At 55.5% G+C, this 20,936-nt stretch overlaps 1 protein-coding gene and 1 non-coding gene across 3 annotated transcripts in view; both read left to right on the forward strand.

Annotated features, from left to right (window-relative positions):
- The first annotated feature begins 2,659 nt into the window (after positions 1 to 2,659).
- Positions 2,660 to 2,781, forward strand: LOC113179244 (U6atac minor spliceosomal RNA). Its single transcript, XR_003300335.1, has one exon. It is a non-coding gene; the product is annotated as a U6atac minor spliceosomal RNA (small nuclear RNA).
- A 2,766-nt stretch (positions 2,782 to 5,547) lies between these two features.
- Cpne5 (copine 5) overlaps positions 5,548 to 20,936 on the forward strand; it is an 86,892-nt gene continuing 71,503 nt past the window's right edge. For both annotated transcript variants that reach the window (XM_026383645.2, XM_026383647.2), the window contains exons 1-3: positions 5,548 to 5,642; positions 19,806 to 19,846; positions 20,624 to 20,670. In XM_026383645.2, coding sequence (XP_026239430.1) covers positions 5,548 to 5,642; positions 19,806 to 19,846; positions 20,624 to 20,670 — 183 coding nt within the window. The remainder of the gene's footprint in view (positions 5,643 to 19,805; positions 19,847 to 20,623; positions 20,671 to 20,936) is intronic.

Genomic DNA, 20,936 nt, shown 5'->3' on the forward strand with positions numbered 1-20,936 from the left:
AAGCAGGCCTTCACTGTCTTGTGTACTTGACCTTGCTGTTATTAGTGGAGTTTCTAATCGAACAATCAGTGACCTTGAATCCATCTCTCCCCTTCACTCAGCTTTTTAGCAAAAGAAGGGGTTTAACCTGGATGGTCTCCCACCAAGCCCCTTCTAGGATTTCTATTAATGGATGGAATCAGACACTGCATCTCCCCTCCCCCTTTAGTGCCCTGGTGGTTTCAATTTCTGTCATGTCCTCTGCTTTACTTCTTTCCCTGCAGCTGCCATGTACAGTGGTGCGGGATGTTTACCGAATAAGTGCACCCAGTGAAGGGGCCAGTGGGGCCTCAAGTCCAGTCCACTCTGTCCACACTCTGCCCAGTAAGTCATGTGCTTATTTATCCAGAGCCTTTTTCTAGTGTGTTCTAAGGTGTGGTAGAGGTGGCCCCACTTCCCTGCCCCTTGCATGCTCCCACTTCCACTCTTGCACGTCCATCGTCTCCTCCATCGGGGCAGATGGGAGGGCCTGGGTGGAGGGGGCAGCAGCTGCCTCTTCTGAGAGGAGCTCTGCCCCCAAAGCCCGCCGTGCTTTTCCTCTCCTTATCGATGCTGTGAGTTGCCTCTCAAAATTGCTCTGCCGTCATTAACACCAAAGATTAGGTCAGATGAGAGCGTGTCTGCAGTCTTGGACGGCAAAGGCAAACCGCTGATGCTGATTATTCCAGATCTTCTGGGCATGGCCCATTCCGTGCTTGCAGTTCTTAATCAGAGGAACGAGCCTCAGTTACGTGGGGGGTGGACCAGGGGCCAAGTCTGGCTGCCAGGCCCAGACAGCATGTCTGCAGCACCTGCTGGCCTGCCTGCCCGCTAGCTCGGACGTCACAGGTGACCACAGTTACTTGGCACTATCATCTCTCAGAGGAGAGATAGTCCATCCAATGGCAATGCCCATTACAATCCATTTGAGCAAGTTCTGGGAGCATCGGTCCCTGGGCCTGGTCAGCAAGTTTTATTTCTGGGGCTCACTCATTGGGTATGAACCGGGGGGTGCTTTTTAGATCCTTCTCCTTCAGGGTCCCTTCTGAAAAGGCTGAATCAGGCTGTGACCCTGTGGCATGGCCACTTGCCTCCTATTCTACCTCCACCAACCCTCAACCTTCTTCTCCAGCTACATCGAGATCCCCAAGCATAGTTCTCTGGCCCTTAATCATGCTGGTGTCCCACAGGAATGCCTGCTCAGCCGCATCCTGTGGGCAGAAGTTCATGGTCAGGGCCTGGCCCATCCCTTCAGCTTTCACCTCTACCACCGCTTTGGGCTCCAGCCCCAGCACCTGCCAGCACCTTTGTTTCTTTGCCTGAGGTTTTCTCTGGCTTCTGGAGCCTGAGTTGCCATTCGGCGGTGCTGGTCAGGCCAGAAGGGCCGGGAAATTGATGCCCTCCAGAAGCAACCCTCAGCCTCTGAGCCAATGGCTGCTCCCCCACCCCTCGGTGGGTAGTTTGAGGCATGTCCCACGGTCTCCTCAGTGGGAATGAGGGCAGCTTCTTCTGGCTGCTGCCTTCCCCATCTCCCCACCACACTCCCCACGTAGCGTCTCCTTAGCCTCTCCAGTAAACTCCTCCCTGTCGTCCTTGGTCTCAGGGGCTACTTCTGGGGCAAATTAAGACAGCATCCTCAGTGGCCATCTCAATACCTCCTGGCTTTGCAGTTTCTCTGTGCCTGCCCTTGTTCTGGCGCCTGGAGGGCTGTCAGTCACTCTCCTCTGTTCCCAGGACCCTTTATGCCAACCTCAGCAGCACTCCTCAGGCCACACTGTGGTTTACCTGTCTGCATGTCCTAGGCCCCCACAAACCTGGGACCTCTTAAGGCCAGATACTTTGTTCTTTCTGCTTTTTTATTCTCTGGATCTAGAACCTAGCACAAAGCAGATGCCCAATATAGTTTTCTTGTTTTGCCAAAGAGCCAGCAAAAGTAAGAGGAGTGGAGTGACAGATACATTCCTACTCTTCCAGAAAGAAACCCTTGGGTTGCTACTCCAAATGCTATCACTTTACAAGGTTGCTTGGTAGAACTTTAGTCTCACCTCTCACCTGCTCAACAACTTGCAATGGCTCCCTGTTATCCCTCTACCCCCCAAGGACTTCATTACATGTGTGACTTTAAGACCTTCCATCATCCAGCCCATCCTAAAATGCCTCTTATCCAGTGTCAGGCTTTGGTCTCACTGCCTGGGTTCAGCCAGTTCCCAGCTAAGTGATCATGGCAAGTGACTTAAGCCTCTCTGAACACTAGTTTCCTTATTTATAAAGTGTGCGTAATGATAGTAATTTTGAGAATTTAAAAATCACACGTGGTCCTTATGAATAATCTACCAACCACTGAACTATACATTTTCAGATGGTGATTTATGGAATGTGAATAATATCTTTTTTTAAAAAATTAAGCATGATGTCTGGTCCAGTTCTTTAAAAATTAAATGGTGGTAATCACTGCTAACAATACTTCCCAAGTGGCCTTGCAGCAAGCCAGGTCCACCGCAGGTGCTCAGTAAATACTCATGGAATAAATGGAGAGCAAATTCCACAAGTACATTCCGAGCATTTGTCTGTTAGGTATGTGGGGGGTGGGAACACAGAGATTCAGATCTGACGTTATTTCATCCCGAAGAAAAGAAGTGTGGTGTTTTACATAAGGAGAGGAGGTTAACACTGCCCTGGACAGGGACGGAAGTAGCCCTGGGGCTGACAACATGCAGAGAGAAGGCATGGCTACCTAATGGCTGCCTACTTCCAGGCTCCTGGTGTTTCTTCTTCAACCAAACATTTGCAGGGTTGTATGATTGTGTGTGTGCATGTGCTGAGGATTGAATCCAGGGACACTTTACCATTGAGTTGAGCCCCAGCCCTTTTTAATTTTTTATTTTGAGACAGAATCTCACTAAATTGCTTGGGGCCGGGCTAAATTTGAAGCTGGCCTCAAACTTGGGATCCTCCTGCCTCAGCCTCCTGAGTCACTGGGATTACAGGCTAATGTCGCCACCACCCTCAGTGCAGAGTGGTGTTTTAAAATATGTTCATAACAAGTTTTGGCAAATTGCTTAAAAATGTTTTTCTGTTTTTGTATAACTCTATTAACGATGTCAAATAAAAAATTAATTATTCTAAGAAAATAGAATGCACTGGAATGAAAACTTCACATTATGCTATGCTGTAAATTCTGGTCTATTATTATGTAGAATAATAATTTTTAAAAAATATGTAGATAACATTGTGTACCTAGCCTGATGGTGTGGCACATGGCTTTAATCCCAGGCACTCAGGAGGTTGAGGCAGGAGCATCTCAAGTTGGGGGCCAGCTTGAGCAATTTAGCCACACCCTGTTTAAAAAATAATAAACAGGTCTAGGGATGTAGCTCAGAGGTAGAGCACCCCTAGGTTCAGTCCCCACTATTAACAAAAGAAAAGAAAAACAAGCAAAAGACCAACTCCACCACTACACTGTATTCCTACTGGTGGTTCAAACTGAATTTTGTAGTTTACTCTGGATTTTTTTTTAATTAAAAAAAAATAAAAATTTCAAAAAAAAAAAAAAAAAGATCAAAAAGGAAGCAAAGGAACTTGAATATTCTTTGTGGAGGAAGAGTCGCAGGCCCAAATCCAAAAGTGAAGTCTCCTGACCCACCTTCTCCCTCCTGCCCTGGGAATTCCCATCGCCTTTGTCCCTCTCTGTCCCCGGTGGCAGAACAGCAGAGTTGAGTAAACAAAAAACACTTGTCCCAGCCCCAAGAACGCTATACCCTGGCCGTCTAGATGTATTCTGCTCATCTTCTATTCTAGCTCTATCTGATGTGTTGACTTCAAACAGGATATGGGCGCGTCCCCCACTCTCTGGCCGCCAAACGCAGGTCCAGAGGCTCCACGCTTCGCGGTCCAGGCTCAGACTCTTGGCCTCCTGTGAATCAGGTTTGGACAACGTGGGGCGGCGGGTGCGGAAGTGGAGCTCCATGTTAGCAGAGCTTAGACAGGGTGAGGAGGGGCCGCGGGTGGATTTTGTGAGGCAAGACTACGTGCGCAGTCTCCAAGAGACGCCTCAGCGCTACAACCCCAGACCCGGGAGGGCGGGCTGGGGACTGCTAGAGGCTCTGCTGGGCAGGGGGCTGCTGAAAGGTGCTCCAACTCTGTCGTTCCCCAGGGCAGGTCCTGGGGCCTCCCCTCACCCCCCCCACCCCCGCCTTACTCGGTGCAGGCCCTTACTCGGTGCTGGTTGCATTGAAGCCCGTGGAGCTCAGGCCATCCTCCTAGTCTGGTGGCAGAAGCTTCTAGACCCGGGGGCTGGCACGGCCGTGTGGTCACGACGGGCGGGGGAGGAGGAGGGCGCTGGCGCCCGGTTTAGGTGGCTGACTCCGCGAGGCCCTGGCCCGAGGAGGCATGGGGAAGCACCTACGAACCGACCCAGGGCCAAAAGACCCTAACTGGGAAATCGAGGTGCCCTCTCCCGGCATTGGGGTCGCCACCCTCCCTGCCCAGTAGAAAGTAAGTCCGCTTCTGGGAGAGACCCTGTAACCCGACCCCCTCTATGCACACATTCCCCTCACCCCGCCACCTGTCCTGCCACCTGTCCTGCCTAGACCTTTTTCAAATAGGTGCCCCTTGGTTCACAAGCCCGTCTTCCTCCCCCAGTGCGGAGACCCCAGACCAGGATGGAGGACGGGCGCAGAGGAAGGCGCGCGCACCTGGAACCATCTCTGGCTGTTGCTACCCGTGCGTGTCCCAAGATCGGGAGCCGCGTCCCCACGCCCACCACGCACACATACACACACAGACTCACCCGCTCACACGCACTCAACACCGCGCGCAGACCCCGCCCGCGGCCCCGCCCCGGCCCCTGCGGGCGGCCCCTCCGGCGCTCGCGGCCCCGGCACGCAGCCCGCCCTGGGTGGCGGGAGGCGGCGGCTTCGGGCAGATTTGATTTTCCCGCAGTCCGGGCGCCCCGGAGCCGGAGCCCCAGCCGAGGAGGTGGCGCTCACCGCCGCGTCCCAGCCCCGCCGCCGCCCGCGCCGAGACCCAGGGAGAGGCGGCGCAGTCCGGGCGCTCGGGACTCCGCGCTGCCCGCGCCCTGCCACCCCCGCCGCCCGCACCCCCTCCGGCGCCTCGGTCCCCCACAACCCTCTCCCGGGCTCCTGCACCCCTTCTACCCCCGCCCACAGCCGCACGCCCCACTGCCCGCGCCCCTGTCTACGACTCCGCGCGTCCCTCCCGGTGCCCTCTCCCCGGAGCCCCTCTCCGTCTCTCCCCGCTGCGCCCCAGCTCCCCAGGCTCCTGGCCCCTCTCCGCTGGGCCCCCAGCCTCGTCTCAGCGTCACCCGCGCCCCCTCTTCTCCGCGCGGCCCCCGCTCCCTCCGCCCCCCTCCCTCTCTCACTTCCCACGCCCCCTCTTCGCGCTCCTCTCCGCCCCTGGCCGCCCAGCCCCGGCTCCGGAGTTGGGGGAGAGCCCAGGGCTCCAGTCGCTCCGGAGGAGGCGTGAATCGCGCAGGAATTGACTAATTTGGGGTGGGGGGTGCGGTGGGTGATGGAGCAGCCTGAGGACATGGCGTCGCTGAGCGAGTTCGACTCCTTGGCGGGCAGCATCCCGGCCACCAAGGTGGAGATCACCGTGTCCTGCAGGTGAGCCGCCCGCTGGCCGGGTCCCCCTGCCCCGCCCCTGGACCAGAGCCCCGCGGCCCCTGCCGCTCTGACCCTCTTATCTACTAGAGCCCCTTTCCCAGGGTATCCTCGCCTCCAGGACGCCCCCCACCCCACCCCATCCCACAGTCTGTCAAGAGCCCCTGCCTAGCTGCGGGTGGCGACAGCAGAATGGGAAGCCCGGCTGGGGTCATAGCCCGGGAAAGTTTGCACTCCAGGCTGTTGCTTCGAGGACTGCGGGAAGAGACAGGAACAGGGGTCTAGGCACCAGAGCAGGGGAGGGGAGATGCAGCAGGGTCCCCGCTTGCTGTCTCTGATCAACACCTCCATAAATGGAGAAGGGAGAGACTTGCCCCATCCCTCGCAGGCATGCCAACCTTCCCCATTCTTTGCCCTCTTCTCTTCTCTCCTCCGGTGCTGCTCAGCATCCTTATCTTCTCTCCCCACCTCCTCACGGTCCTAGAACTCAGAATTGCAAAGCCTTCCTTCACCTCCAACAACAGGAAAATGGATCAGATTGACTCATTTATACTGAGGTGTGGATAATCCATAGCAACTTGAAGTGACATAATTAAAAAAAAAAAGCAAAACAAAATAATAACCTGGGTCAGAAACCTTAAGCCAAAGGCTTGGAACATGCTGGTGAAATTTTAGAATGAGCAGGAGAGAAGGAGTATTTTTGTGGACTGCCACCTCCAAATCCTCAAGTCATGTCACACAGGATTTGTGGTAACTTCCTTAAGAGCTGGCTTCTTATAGTTGTGGCGGTGGCTGCCCCAGGCAGTAAGAGGGTAGAGGTGGAGAAGGGGAGATTTTTCCCTGAAGCAGCCCTTTTGTGATTGGCCTAGAGTCACCGCCTTGCTGGGACTGAGGGGTACTGTGGCTCAGGCATAGCCCTTCTTGAGGTTCCTCCAGTGAGGCATCCCCACCCCCATAACCAATGGCATGTGGAGCCGTTGTTCCAAATCACCCATCCCATCTTCTCCTAGGTCACTTTTTGGCCAGAGTGTCCCTCACCCTCCTTGTGACCCCCCCCCCCCCGGCCCTATAGTACAAAGTTGAGACATGGATTGGGGCATTGTAGGTAGAGCCAGAGACACTGGTCTGGGTCTTGAAAGAGGGAAGGACTCGGGGGACTTTCTCTTGAAGGCTAGAAGGTGAGGGCGAGTGAAGGCTGGTGGGGTAGAACGGCAGCACCCCCACAGCCAGACCCTCCGGGGGCTGCCGTGATAGCTTCCAGATGCCCCCACCGCCTGCCACAGGGCTGTCGGAATCATCTCCCAGGGCCATTTGCCTCTTGCCATTGCTGTGCTGGGAGATTCCAAATGGCCCATGAGCTCCAGTCTCACCTCCTCAACCATAAACAGGCCCTCTGACTCCTGCCCCTGCTGCACCCCTCCGCCTTCAATCAGCCCCTGCCTCAGAGTCCTCTTGAGATCCTTCCTGTCTCCGGGCCTTAGAACAGACTTCACACCTCCTTGGTGTTCCCGACTCTGAAGAGCCCGGCTTTGTGCTCTCACCCGTGAGACACCCAGCTCAAATCACTGTCTTCTGTGTTACCTGGGCCCTGGTATACAGCCCTGGCCCAGGGTCACTCATACGTAGTGGGCATCTCAAGTGTGCAGATTTATCCTGAGCATTGGAAGGCAGGGATTCCCAGGCTGCATCAGTCCCCTAAAACCCACCACCCTAGCAGAGAGGAAAGGAGGCAGAAGACAGGTGATAATGTGCTCACAGAGTCACATCTTGTAATAGAACGTCTGATTCCCTGCTAGGGACAAACTTCAAGCCTCCGTTTCCCCATTTGTCCCGTCTGTATGTTCATAGAGAAACCTTGCTCACAAAGGCAGCTCAAGCTTAGGACAGTGCCTGGCACATAGTAAGCCCAAGTACTGTTGGTGGGATTAACTGGCAGGAATGGAGGATCAAGATGCACCCAGCATGGCGCACCTCGGTGTCAGTGAGTAGCTACAAAGATTACTCAAGGTGATGACATTTGGTCCCCCCTGCTTGCTCTCTGCAAGTGGAGGTGTCCAGAGGATGCCAGTCTCTTGCATAAGAAGTACCTGGAGATGCATCTGAGTCCCTGCAGGTTGTGGTTCTAGGGTTCATCCAGTGTCCATTCCCTCTCAGGGGACATGATCTGTCAGCCTGAAGAGGGCCTGACCTGGGCCCTACCCCTGCTCTCCAAAAAGAGAGTGGGGACGTGGATTTTGACGAGGAGAGATGAGGAGAGAGGAGTCATTTGGAACAGAGGATAGGCAAAAAAAAAAAAAAAAAAAAATCAATCTTGGTGGACTTTGAAATTGTAGATCATCTCTTTGCTTTACCAGGGACCAACTCTCAGGTTCCAGAATGGAGAGAGAGAGACAGACAGACATAGGAAGAGGAAAAGGAGGGTGGGGGGAGGGAGAGATGCATGGGTGGACTTCTCTAGCATATTCTTTACTCTGTAGCCACCAGTTAAAGGGTCAGGTCCCACTTCTCTGCACCCTGTGTTCAGCATCAGTGGGACCCAGGAGAGGAGGCTAAGGGATACCCCTGTGTGAGCATCTAGGTGACACATGCTGGTAGGCAGGGAGCAGTAGGGGAGGCAGAGGGGCTGGTGGGTGAGAACTCCAGGGGTTCAGAATGGGCTTCTGGAGAGACGGTGTTTCAGGGATGGTATGAGTTGCCATCTCTGGTGCCCAGGGATCTCCTGTGTTCCCTTCTCTCTGCTCCATATAAATTCCTGCCCACCCCCACCCCCACCCCAGCCCCAGGAGCTTTCTGTCCAGTGCCAGGAGGAGGCACTGGCAGTGCCTGTCCCGGGGCGCCCCAGCTAAGCAATGCTACCTGGTATGGAGACTCATTCTGAGCCCTAGCACGGAGCCACCACCGTGAGGCAGGCCAAGTCTTTGCAGAAGGCAGATGACACTGTGGGATAGACTGGTTTGGGCCTTTGCTTCAGGCAGAGTACCTCCTGGATTCAGCTTCTCGTTCACCCCCAAATAGTGATTTTTTTTTCAACTTTGGTTTACTCTGGGTTGAAGATTAGAAAACCTTTGGTTGTTTGACACAGTGATTAAAAATATGGGTCCAGGCTGGGAGTGGTGGTTCACACCTATAATCCTAGCGGCTCTGGAGACTAAGGTAGGAGGATCACAAGTTTGAGGCCAGCCTCAGTAATTTAGCAAGATCCTGAGCAATTTAGTGAAACCCTGTCTCAAGATAAAAAATCAAAAGGGCTGGGGATGGCTCAGTGGTTAAGTACTTCTGGGTTCAATCTCTAGTAAAAAAAGAAAAAAAAAAAAGAATGTGGACGCATCTGGGTTCCTCCTGGCTTTGTTCCTGTGGTCCCCGGTGAGCTACTTAGCCTGTCTGTGCCTCCTTTGTAAAGGAAGCATAAATATCAGTTGTGGGGACTCAAGGGTTTATCCATGAATAGGGATTTATGTCCATCTATTTGACACCTCAATAGGTGGGTCCCAAGACTTGCGTGGATTCTGGACATTGATCTAGAGATGTTTAGAGGTAGTTTTGGGAGTGGGTTCGGCAGAGGGTTATGGAACTAGATATCAGCAGATGCTGTGGGAAACGTGAGTCTAAAGATCCTTCTTGAGCCCAAAGCTTTTACTTCTCCTGATAGATCCGAGGCCTTTTCTGATTTTGTCAGCCACTCTCAGACCCAATTGAAACTTACTGTCCCTTGTCCATTCCCCAAAGGCTGCATTATTTTTGAAGTTTCTGTGCATCCTGAACCAGCATATTGATATGTTAGTGAAAAAGAACAATTTGCCCAGGGTGTGGTGGCGCACACCTGTAATCCTAGTGGCTTGGGAGGCTGAGGCAGGAGGGTCATGAGTTCAAAGCCAGCCTCAGCATCAGCAAGACACTAAGCAACTCAGGGAGACCCTGTCTCTAAGCAAAAAAATACAAAATAGGGCTGGGGACGTGGCTCAGTGGTCGAGTGCCCCAAAGTTCAAACTCTGGTATGTCCCCCCCAAAAAAGAATGATTTGCTCCCTCCCCCATATTGATCATTAAACCCAGGGTATTCTACCACTGAGCTTCAGCCCTGGCCTCCAACCTCTCTTTTTTATTGTTGTTGTGCTGGGGATCGAACCCAGGGCCTTGTGCATGCGAGGCAAGCACTCTACCAGCTGAGCTGTATCCCCCGCCCAGCCCCTCTTTTTTAGTCAGGGTCTTACTAAGTTGCCCGGGCTGGCCTTGAACTTGCCATCCTCCTGCCTTAGTTTCTGGGTAGCTGGAATTACAGGCATGTGCCACCCTGCCTGGCCAATTTGCATTTTTTTAATGTAACAGGAAACTTTTGCACCTGGACTGGGTCCTTCCAGAGAAGCAATGCCCAGTGCCACATGGTGGGCTCCTGAGCCCCAGGGAAAGGAAGAGGGGGCAGGCCAGAGGCAGCCTGGTCACACAGCTCAGCTGGTGTCTCTCACACAGCTGCTCTGTCCCCACCGCTGGTATGGGCTGATGGGCAGCTGCTGTCTCTGCCCCAGAGATACATTTGCTGTCTGGCAGGTTGGAGTTTGGCTGCCTTGGGCCCAAGAGGCGGCCAAGCTTAGGGGCTGCATCAGCGGGAATCTACTCTGTTTTCTTCTGGCAGGCAAGGGGAGGGGGCATTGGATGGGGGGCCTGGGGACATTGCAGCAGCTGTCAAAGCCAGCTGGAAGAAAAAGGTCCATTGAACTACTGAATACACCAAGGCTCTGGTGTGGTGGGGCCTGGGGAAAAGTGACACAGCTTATGGAGTGCTCACTACCAGCGAGGCACCGCACGGCCTTATGGGGCTGAACCGTGTGCAGTTGCCTGTGCCCAGCTTGTTCCGACCGTCTCGAGTGGCCATTTCATATGGTGCAAACTAAGATCATTGTATTAGTTTTCATTTGCTGCAGAACAAATGACCATAAACCCAGTGGCTTAAAACAACAGGGACTTCTTACCTCCTGGGTTCTGTGGGTCCCAAATGCAGGCTCAGTCCAGCTCTGGGCCTCATGGCTGATGGGAGGCTGCGGTATGGCTGTGGTCTCATCCAGGATATGGGGTCCTTTTCCAAGCTCACCAGTTAGCAGAATTCACCTCCTTGCAATTGTGAGGTTGAAGTCCTGTTCCCTTGCTGGTTATTGGACCAGAGCAACTCTCGGGGCTGCCCTTAGATACTGCCAAGTACCCCCCACCTTTTTTGGGGGGTCCTGGGGATGGAACCCAGGTTGCTTTACCATTGAGTTACATCCCTAGCCCCTTTTTTAAAATAGCCCTTTTTATTTTTTATTTTGAGATATGGTCAAACTGAGTCACTGAGGCTGGCCTCCAACTTGCAGTCCTCCTGCCTCAGGCTTTGGAGTCTCTGGGATCACAGCATGCATCACGGCACCTGGCACCAAGTACCTGTTGTACAGTGTGACAGCTTACTTCCTCCCAGCCAGGGGGACTCTGCAGTCGGCCACAGGGCAAGCATCAGAGCACCTTTCCTATGTCATAACCCAGTCACCTGAGCGACTGTCCCAAGTCCTGCCCACTCTGGAGAGGAGAGGATTATGCAGTCATGTTCATGGGGAGCAGGAATTTGGGGGACACATTCATTGCCCACCACAGCTACTATGTCTTTTTAACCTCACAACAGTCCTAGGAGAGACAGCTGCAGTTCTCTTTTTGCCGATTAGGGAATCAAGGCTCAGAGAAGTTAAGGTTTGGAGAAGGGAATCCAAATTCAGTTCTCAGACTTCAAAGCCCTGAGGGCTTCCGGGGTTGGGGGATTAGGGGCCTGAGTGCCAGCGATGTAGGCGTGATCAAGAGGAGGCGGTTTCTCCCCAGGGATAGGAGATAGGAGAGGCCCTCCTTGCTCAGGGGTGCCTCTGGCTCTGTGAGGCAAACCCAGAACCTAGAAATCCTCACGGAGCAGAGACCAGAGAAAGCCACAGGACAGAGCCCGCCCCTTGGGGCATCCAGACCTGTAATGTAGCATGTTTCCTCTCCCTGCTCAGGTCCAAGGTCACTGATGGACAGGACCCACCAGTGGGAATGGATGGTCGGAGGAAGCGGGATATGAGCTAGAAAGCTCAGAAAGGAGTCTGGTTCAATTAGAGAAGCTTCTGCTGTGGATAACGCAATCTGACTGATAGGTTTGGACCTGAGATATATTTGTTTTTCGTAGATCACAATGATTTCAGAGGTAAGGTATCTGAGGACTGGTTTGTCACTTGGCCACAGAGGAGTCAACTATCATTCTGCTGTGCTATGGACCGAATAGTGGGCCTCACTGTTACACAATGACTGCCCGTGTGCTAGGCATTGCAGTCATATCCAGAGATACGAAGCAAGACATGGTGCTGAAGGTTTCTCTGAAAAGTTGTTTTTATCTGAAAAGCGCAGTTCCTCCCAAAATCTCTTAGCAGGTTTTCTATTTCAGTGCCCAAAGCAGAGTCCATGACTACCCTAGACTGAAGACAAGGGTCTGCCTTCCCTGGCTACCACCGTCTCCATCAGCTGTGAACCAGTGTCATTTCTGTTAGCAGGAGCAGGTAGGGGTTGCTTGCTGGATGGGCAGCCTTGGCTTCCGGCACAGAGAGGCTTTCCAAATGGCTCTGCAGGCTGCCTGAGCTCCCAGGAGCTAACAGGAGCCTGGGGCTGGCGTCCTGGGGGACTGGCTCCTCAGTTTCCGAAGTTGGCCTCAGGTGACAGCACTGATGCTTCAAGGGTAGTTGGGCTGAAACCCTCTTCCTTTCTATTCAGGCAAGACAAGCAGGCTGTGTGCTGCGGATCACCTCAGGCGCCTCTGTCCCTGCCATCCCCTCTGCTGGCCCAGCCCAGCACCCTGAAGGCGTCATGCCTTTGGGAACTGAAGGACCCTGCAGGACACTGAAGCCAGCGCAGTTCTCTGAGACCTGGGTTAGGTCATTTTCCTCCCACCTCAGTCTCTGCAAAATGGCAGAGAATCCTGGTCCTGCCCACACCCTCTGGGATCCTTACAAAGATACAAGAGATTAAGTTTGTGGAGTTTCACATAAACTAGACAATGCCAAATAAGCTTCCTAGTGACAGCAGGGATCAGTAACTGCACACTGCGGACCCGCTGGTTCACCTGACGATGGATGCCGATCTGCGTCTGCCATCCAGCGTCCTTCAGTACCAGACACAGTTCCAAGTGCTGGGAATGTAGTCATGAACAAGAAGACTGACTCTTTCCCCCCACAGAACTCACACGGAGGTGGAACGTGAATACACATTTCTTATTAAGCAGCCAGGCACGGTGGTGCACACCTGTAATCCCAGCAAGTGGGGAGGCTGAGACAGGAGGATTGCGAGTTTGAGGCCAACCTTGGCAATTTAATGAGATCTTGTCTCAAAAAGTGAGAAAGGCTGGGGATGTAGCCCAGTGGTAAAGCACCCCTGGCTTCATTCCCTGGTACCATAAAGGGAAAAAAACTTAATAATTAAATAATGTTTGATGGGGAAGGGTTCTTAAGTTCATTGCTGTTGGTGATGCTTTAGACAGGACATACAGGTGCCATTTGAGCTTAGAACCAAAGGGAAGATCTAGAGAAAAGGTGATTTGGGTAGGGAGAACATCAAGTGCAAAGGCCCTGGGGCAGAAAAAACCTTAATATGCTTGCAAAATTACAGGGAGCCTATTGTGACTGGAACAGTGTGAGCAGTGGGGGACGGAGGAGAATGAGGTTGGAAGGAATAGGGGATGCAGATCATGACCTTTCATTTATCAGGCATTTCATGTATTATTCCAACAGCATTAGGCGTTCTGATTAACCTTTAAAGAAACTGCTCTGGTTGCTATGAAGAGAATGGACGGGTGAGGAGGGGAGTGGCATGTCACTAGGCAGGTCACGGGACTTGAAGAGTGGGACCGAAGGCTGTGAAGGGGCAGAGGGGAGAGGAGCGTGCTTCCTGCATTTCTGTTTTGAGCCACTGGCGTCCCGTTCACTCCCGAGGCCCCCTGGACAGAGGAGCTCTCGGGGGCGAAGCAGCTTGTCCAGGGTGGCAGTTCCCGCCCAAGTGGTGATTCCAACTTGGGCGCCTCTGGGGCCAGAGCGCGCTCTTCCCTGGGAGAGCCTGGGCCCCAGCCTGGGAGGGACGATCACTGCGGTAGTTAATGAAAAGCAAATAACCCCAGAAAGGGGGCTCCCTCGGCCCGGCCCCTGGAAACTGCCCTCCCCCACTCGGCAGGTGGCTTGGCTGGAGACTGTGCACCGTGCAAGTGGGTGAGGAGCCACCCGGGGGATCTGGAAGGGGCGCAGGCCGTGCCGGGAGACAGGGCCACGGCCCTCTCCTCGCAGCCCCCTTCCTGGCCCCTGGGATTACTCCTGCCTGTCGGGAGCAGGGGCCCTGGGCAGCAGCTCCTGATGGGGGGCAGGACACAGGGCCAAGAGGCCAGGAGCGCTGCTGCCCCCAGGTTTTTGGCAATGCGTGTCTCCTGGGGCATCTCCAAGAGGCTCGAGCTTCAGAGTTCAGATCTGTCCTGCCTGGGAACAGGATGGCACCTGCTTCCTGGCATTGATATATAGGAGAAACAGGGGGTCACCGAGGACTTGGCACCGACGGTGTGTGGGATTCACTTGTCCTCTGTCCACCCCGTTTGCCATTAAGTTGCTCCTGGGGGTCTCTGAAGGGTGTGTCACAATTCCTGTTTCTGCCTGACCTGTCCCCAGTCTGCTATCCGAAAGGAAGGCTGTGCCTCCCGGTGGGCAGTGGTGGGCAAGGGCACAGGAGGCTCAGTTCCTGCCCCAGCTGGGCACTAGGGAGCACCAAGGGGGGATCATGGGACTTCCCTAGCTGCCGCATTTCTCTTCCACAGGCCTTCGCTGAGCACTTACTGTATGCTAGGAGAAGACTGTTGATCTCAGAAAGCCCCGGGAGGCCAGGATCATGATGACCCTTTCTTTGCAGATGGGAATGCTGAAGTGCAGAGAGGTTAAGGACTGGCTCGAGGTGTACAACTCGAGAGGGACAGAACTGGAGTCAACCCCACCGTGAGGCTCCAAGTCTATGACCCTCCCCCAGAGTTGGGGGGTCTTTAGGGCGGGTTGCTGTGGGTTGTTTTTTTTTGACCTTTGCAATCTCTTGAATCACTTTAGGAATCTGCTGAAAACTCCCCCCAAGATGTGTCTGTGGGTGTGCCAATGTGCCTCATGCCTACAGCTTCAGGGGCTCCAGGACCCCCATTCATGCCCTGGTCCAGGCAAAGCCCAGGCTGTAGCCCCGATGTGCTGCTTTCAGTCCTGCAGCTCAGTCTTGGCTCCGTGCGTCCACCCAGTGCTCGTGGGCTTTGCTCGGGGATGACCAGACGGGTGATGGCCCAGGTTGAGGACAATGTGTCTCCCCTCCGACTGGAGCAGCCAGCACCCCCAAGCCTCTCCAGGGCTCTGGCTTCGCCTTTCCAGTGCTTTGTCCCTGTGCTGGGCCTCAGGGACTTGGACCTCAAGCCTGGCGGAGGGCCGTCTCCTACTGCCTCCGAGTTGGGAATGGTTCCTTGGGGGTGAATGTGGAGCAAGGGGAGGCTCTGCTTTCCCGGCCTCGATTCAGGGAACAAAAGAAGCCAAACTCCCGGCTGCTGAGTGGACGGCTGAAGGGTTTTATGTGCTTTTGGGGAAAAAATACATTTTGCCTGTTGGAAAAAAAAATCCTCTTTGAGCTCTCCAAAAACAGAAAGCAGAGAAAAAGCACTTGTGGTCTGGTGTCGTCTGTGCCCTCGTGACTGGGGCTCGGGCCATACCTGGGGCAGAGGCCTGCTTTCCTCTCCTCCCCGGGGCTCTTTCTGGCTGTGTGTTGGTGGGCAAGTCACTGCCTGTCTCTGAGCGGATCAGGTGAGGGTCACTGGCCAATGTTCTTTATCTTGAGGGTCCTCCAGAGCTGCTGGGGTGTGTGTTGTGGTCCTTGACTTAGCAGAGGCCCTAAGACACAGTGTCTCAACATGTGGCATTTGGGTTGCTAACGTCAAGCACCAGGGCCAGCTGACAGGGGCGCCTTTTTAAACAGGACCTCCACCCACTGTTCCAGATCTGCCAAACCAGACTCTGGGAATGGGGCCCAAGAATCTGGGGGCAGAGGTGAGCCCAGGAAGGGTGAAGCTCCTTGACTGCAGGTGAAGCCCCAGTCTCGAGGCCCTGTTCTGAGAGGACAGGCCATTGGGGTGACGGGTGGGTGGGGGCAAGTGGGGGGCAAAGGGGCAGAGGCTGTAGGGTGCAGTAGACCCTGGGGGGGCAGAGGGGCCTCTAGGAGAGATGAGGATGGGATGGAGGCCGAGGACCTGAGCCTGGGTGCTGCTCTCGGACAGTGGGTCAGGTTCAGCACGCACCTCGGTGAGTGCTGGGAGTGGGAGTTGGGATTGGGCTTCTCTGGACCAGCAGGGTGGCTTGTGTCACATTTGTCACCAAGTGAGCGTGAGCATCCACCAGAAGCCTGCACGCTGCTTAGCACCAGGCCGATGATGACCTGCAAGCCCTGCTAGGCCCCAGGCGCTGCTCATGGCTAGCCTCCACGCAGCCCTGACCTGTGCCCACCCCATATTGCAGATGGGGAAGCCAAGGCACAAAGGGGACAAGTCACCTGTCCACAGCTGGGGCGTGACCCGGCCTGTCTGCTGCCGAGTCTAGGCACTTAGCAGTTACGCGCCACAGCCGGGGCACAGTCCAAGGAGCGGTCCTTGAGCATGGCCCTGCGCTGTCCAGGACGGGACCTTACTCCCTGGGCCATTCCGGGGTCTTCCTTCCAGTGTTCCTGGCCACTCCTGTGCTGGAGCTAGGCCAGCCTGCGGCAGAGGGGGGCCTGCTCTGGAGGAGCCCAATAAGGCAGGAGACAGACCCCCGTGAACCCACAGCCCAGGGTGTGCCGAGCACTGTGAAGGGCCTGGGAGTCCAGGGGTGGCACCCGTCAGGCCAGGGAGGGCTGAGGGAGAGCTGAGGAGTGACTGTGGGTCAGAGTCCAGCAAGGCAGGGCCACGCAGGAAGGGTGGGGCCGTCTGCAAGGAGGAGAGGAATGATCCTGCAGAGTGCAGGGGAGGGTGTGCGCCATCCCAGGTGCTGGTCGCTGGGGTGACCTAGGTCCCAGGACCACTGAGAGTCCTGAGTCACTGGACAGGGCGCCAGGTGACTGGACGGTTTCTTAGTCTAGCTGTGAGCCTCTGGCCCAGCTGAGAAGTGGGCAGGACCAAGACAAGACCCTATTTGTCTTTGGAGGTAAAACCCCACACCTCTCGCTGCCCAGCCCGCTCTGCAGCGTCTCATCACTCTTGCTCACCAGCTGGACACGACGCAACCTGCGTTCCACACCCAACCCTGGAGGAGACGCAGATCTTGGAGGAGTCTATTGCTTCCTCTCTAAGACTCGCAATTTTTTTTTTTGTACCAGGGATTGAACTCGGGGGACACTCGACCACGGAGCCACATCCCCAGCCCTATTTAGAGACAGGGTCTCACTTATTCTTGCTAACACTGGCTTTGAACTCACCATCCTCCTGCCTCAGCCTCCCATGCTGCTGGGATTACAGACGTGCGCCCCCACACCTGGCTAGGCTCACATTCTTGAATTTTTTTTTTTTTTTTTGCACTGGGGATTAAACCCAGGGGCACTTTACCACTGAGCTACATTCCCAGCTTTTTTCATTTTTTTGAGACAGGGTCTCACTAAATTGCTTAGGGATTCACTGAGTTGCCAAAGCTGGCCTCCAATTTGCGATCCTTCTGCCTCAGCCTCCTGAGTCTCTGGGATCCCAGGTGTGTGCCACCATGCCCAGCTCACATTCCTGATTTGTGAAAGAGTGGAGAAAGGTGACTTTGGAGGTCCTTTCCAGCTTGAGCACCCTAGGGTCTTAGGTAGTTATAGAATTTCGTTGTAGAATTCAAAGACAGCAGCACACAGCGGTGCAGGCCTGTAATCCCAGATGCTCAGGAGGCTGAGGCAAGCTTAGGACAAGGTGGAGGCCAGCCTGAGCCACCCGTGAAGCCCTCTCTGAACAAAAAGGCTGCGAGTGCAGCCCAGCAGCAGAGCGCCCCTGGTTCAATCCAGCCAGTCAGTAAGCCCAGGCAGACAGACAGACGGACCCAGTGCTGGCTTTAGTAGGGACCCCCCCCCCCAACTCGTCATCACCTCCTCACTGTAGAGGTTCCCCGCAGTAGAGTCGCCGGGTGCTCAGGCACTTTGTCTCTCATCTGAATGAAGACAGACGCCCCTCCCCCAGGCTGCACACTGGAGCTGGGTGGCAAGCTGGAAATGACCTGGTGTAAATGTCTTCTTCAGCCTCTGCGGCCGCTTGGCCACTCACTCCTGCTCACGTCAGAGCTGCCTCCTGTGGCGTCTCATCGGAGGCTCCTGCAGGGGCTGGGACTTTATCAGATGGTTTCTAAGTGACAACTGGCAGGCAGCAGGTCTGGCCTGGAGGAGGGGCTGGGGGGCCTGCCCTTGGGGAGAGGCCCCTGAAGGGACAGTGTGGAGCAGGCTAGGTGGCCGAGTTCTCCAGGAGCTGGTTTCTCACAGGCATCTGGGGACATCTCTATTGGGGACATCGCTAAGAACCTGCTCCAGCACTGAGGAGTGACTGGTGAGCACAGCCTGGGACCTCCCCTGGCATCAGGGTTTGCCATGTGACGGCTCCAGGCTGCTGCTGCGTGTGTGACTCTCGTGCCTCAGGGTTGGGGACAGGGTGGAGGGGTTGACTAGGGGTCAGGTTGCCTGACAGTCACTAGGTGGCTTTGGGGGTGGTGACGCAGGGCAAGGCCTTCTTGTGGACTTGCTGCTCTGCCATTGTTGTGGGCCCGTCCCTGGGCTCAGTCTGCCCTTGTCGGTGGGAAGGTGGAGGTGGCCCGGGGCCTCGTCAGCTCTGACACTGGGAGCTGGCTGTCAGGGCGCCATGCCGCCTAGACCAGGGCCGATTGTTTCTCTTCTCTGGGAAAAAGGAGTCAAGGGGCACAGGACCCACGGGGGTTTGTGGGAGTGGAGGGGAAAGGCCTCTTGGGACATCGGGGAAGGAGGTGGGGCAGGGTTGATGCCGTGGGGATGAGAACAGGGACTGGAGCAGGGTCCTCAGGGAGTCGGAGGCTGCCACACAGGAGGGCTCCCGGGTCACTCCCAGGACCAGGGAAGGGAAGACGCACAGCACAGCTGCTGGATGTGGGCTGAGCAGGACTCTTGGCCCCTGCGGCTTCTTCCCACAGGGCCCCTAGGAGACTGGGGACACCCTCAGCACTGTCCCCGGAGCCTGAGGAAGCTGCGTACTGATCCCCTGGCTCCTGTCCATCTGGCTGAGTGCTGCCCCTGGGAGCATCCTTCTGGCCCTTGCAGTCTGGCCTGCCGGGGGAGCCCTGGTGTGAGCTGAGAAGGCCCGGGGACACGAGCCGGGCATCCATGGCCCTCCAGACTGAGGGACAGGCTCCGAGAGGTTGGATGGTTCCCACTCAGAGACCGAGTTTCACTGGCTGTGTCCCTCCCTGAGGGTACCAGATCACTGTGGAAGGAGGGACGCCAGGTGTCTAGAACATAGCCTGCTCCATCTCCGCAGCCTGGGTTCCACATCTGGAAGATGGGACAGTCCCCACCCAGTCCCCACCCCACAGGGCAGCCTGAGAATGAGGAGCTAATATTTAAAAACTCTTATCCTAACCCATCCCTGGGGATCCGGGAGTAGGGGCTGCTATCTCAGAAGGCAGGGCAGGCGGGCTCCGCACCTTCAGAGACCTTTCTGTCCCCATCTGTCATCTTACTGCAAGGACTTCCAGTCTGATCCCTGGGGCCATGTGCTAGGACCCTGTCCCAATGAGCCTGTGTCTCCTGGGAGGTGTCATTGATGAATTCATCAGTACCTAAGAGGATACAATGAACTGGCTGGGGGTGGAGGCCTGGGGGTGGGGGGCTGGGCAGCTGTGTTCTGATTGCTTGGATTTATTTATTTATTTAGAGAGACAGAGAAGCGATGAAAGGAGAGTTTCTAGAAAGGGCTTGTGCATGGTGCTTTTTGGGTCTTGGCCCTTAAGAGATCTGCTCACCCCAGGAAGGTGGGCCGCCCAGCGCCTGGTCTGAGTGAAGGTTGATCACGGTTGGCTGAAGGAGCCATCTCGTCCGCTTTGTCTAAGACGAGGCCAGAGGGCGGCCTCCTTCCCTCCAACCTGCTAACTGCTCCTCTCTCCCCCTCTTTCAGGAACCTCTTGGACAAAGACATGTTTTCCAAGTCTGACCCACGTAAGTCCTGCTCTGACAGTGATAAGGGTAACAATGACAACGGCCACCTATGCCTAATGACAGCAGCCAGCGCTGGCCCTTATGGAGCATTAAGTATGTGCCAGGCACTGCTCCCAGTGTGACAGGGCTAGTCAGTGCTTCCTTGACAGTGTCCAGAGAACTGGGGACCCTGCTCAGCCCCCACGCTTATGAAGCCTCAGCGCAACCGAGCAATTGGGAGGGGCGGCAATTGGCTGGCCTTAGGGTGTCTGGAGCCAGAAGGTCCCCATCCCAGGGGAACCCGTGCATTTTGGGGCTCCAGTTTGCTGGGATCTGGTGGGACCAGCACTGATTTTGGAGAGCAGGGTTCTGGTGCCGAGCACTGCTGCCCGTGGATGTGACCTTGGATCAGGTCTTCGGGCACCTCTGAGACTCAGTGTTCCCATCATTAAAGAGGGGCTGAGGATGATCACCGGCCTCGTGGGACTGACGGTGCAAGTGGGTTATCTCCACCAGGCCTCTGCCACCCAGGCCTCCGTCCTGCTCACCTCCGACCCTTGCTATGGCCTGGGAAGGAATGGCTCCTGACCCCCTCCCAAACAGTGCCCCTCCAGACACAGCTGTGGTCCAGGCTTGGAGGCCAGGCATGCAGACCACTCACCAAGACATCCCTCCCCGGCCCAGGCCCACCCGAGCAGTCCTGCTGGAGCCTCTGAGCACCCCGTCCAGCCAGGGCCCTCCCCGTCTGGGTCCCCCTTGGCCTGGGTGTTAACCCGCTGTCCTTCTCTTCTCCCGCAGTGTGCGTCATGTATACCCAAGGGATGGAGAACAAGCAGTGGCGAGAGGTAGGTGCAGACTTTTCCCAGCCTGGAAGCTCCAGCGGGGCCCCGGCTGCCCGCTCGGTGTTCTGTGACTCTGGAGAGATCACCCTGTAGCACCAAAGCCCCATGCAGGCCAGCCACACCAGCTGCACTGCTCTTGTCCCTGCTGTTAGAGAGTGAGGCTGAAGGTGGCCCAGGCAGCTCTTGTCCTGTGTGCCCTAGTCTGAGGGGGACAGAGGGAGTCCCAGCACATTGTGATCTTGTTGGTGGCCCCGGGGAACATAGCCCTG

Source organism: Urocitellus parryii, chromosome 8 (genome assembly GCF_045843805.1).
Source record: "Urocitellus parryii isolate mUroPar1 chromosome 8, mUroPar1.hap1, whole genome shotgun sequence".
Taxonomy (NCBI): domain Eukaryota; kingdom Metazoa; phylum Chordata; class Mammalia; order Rodentia; family Sciuridae; genus Urocitellus; species Urocitellus parryii.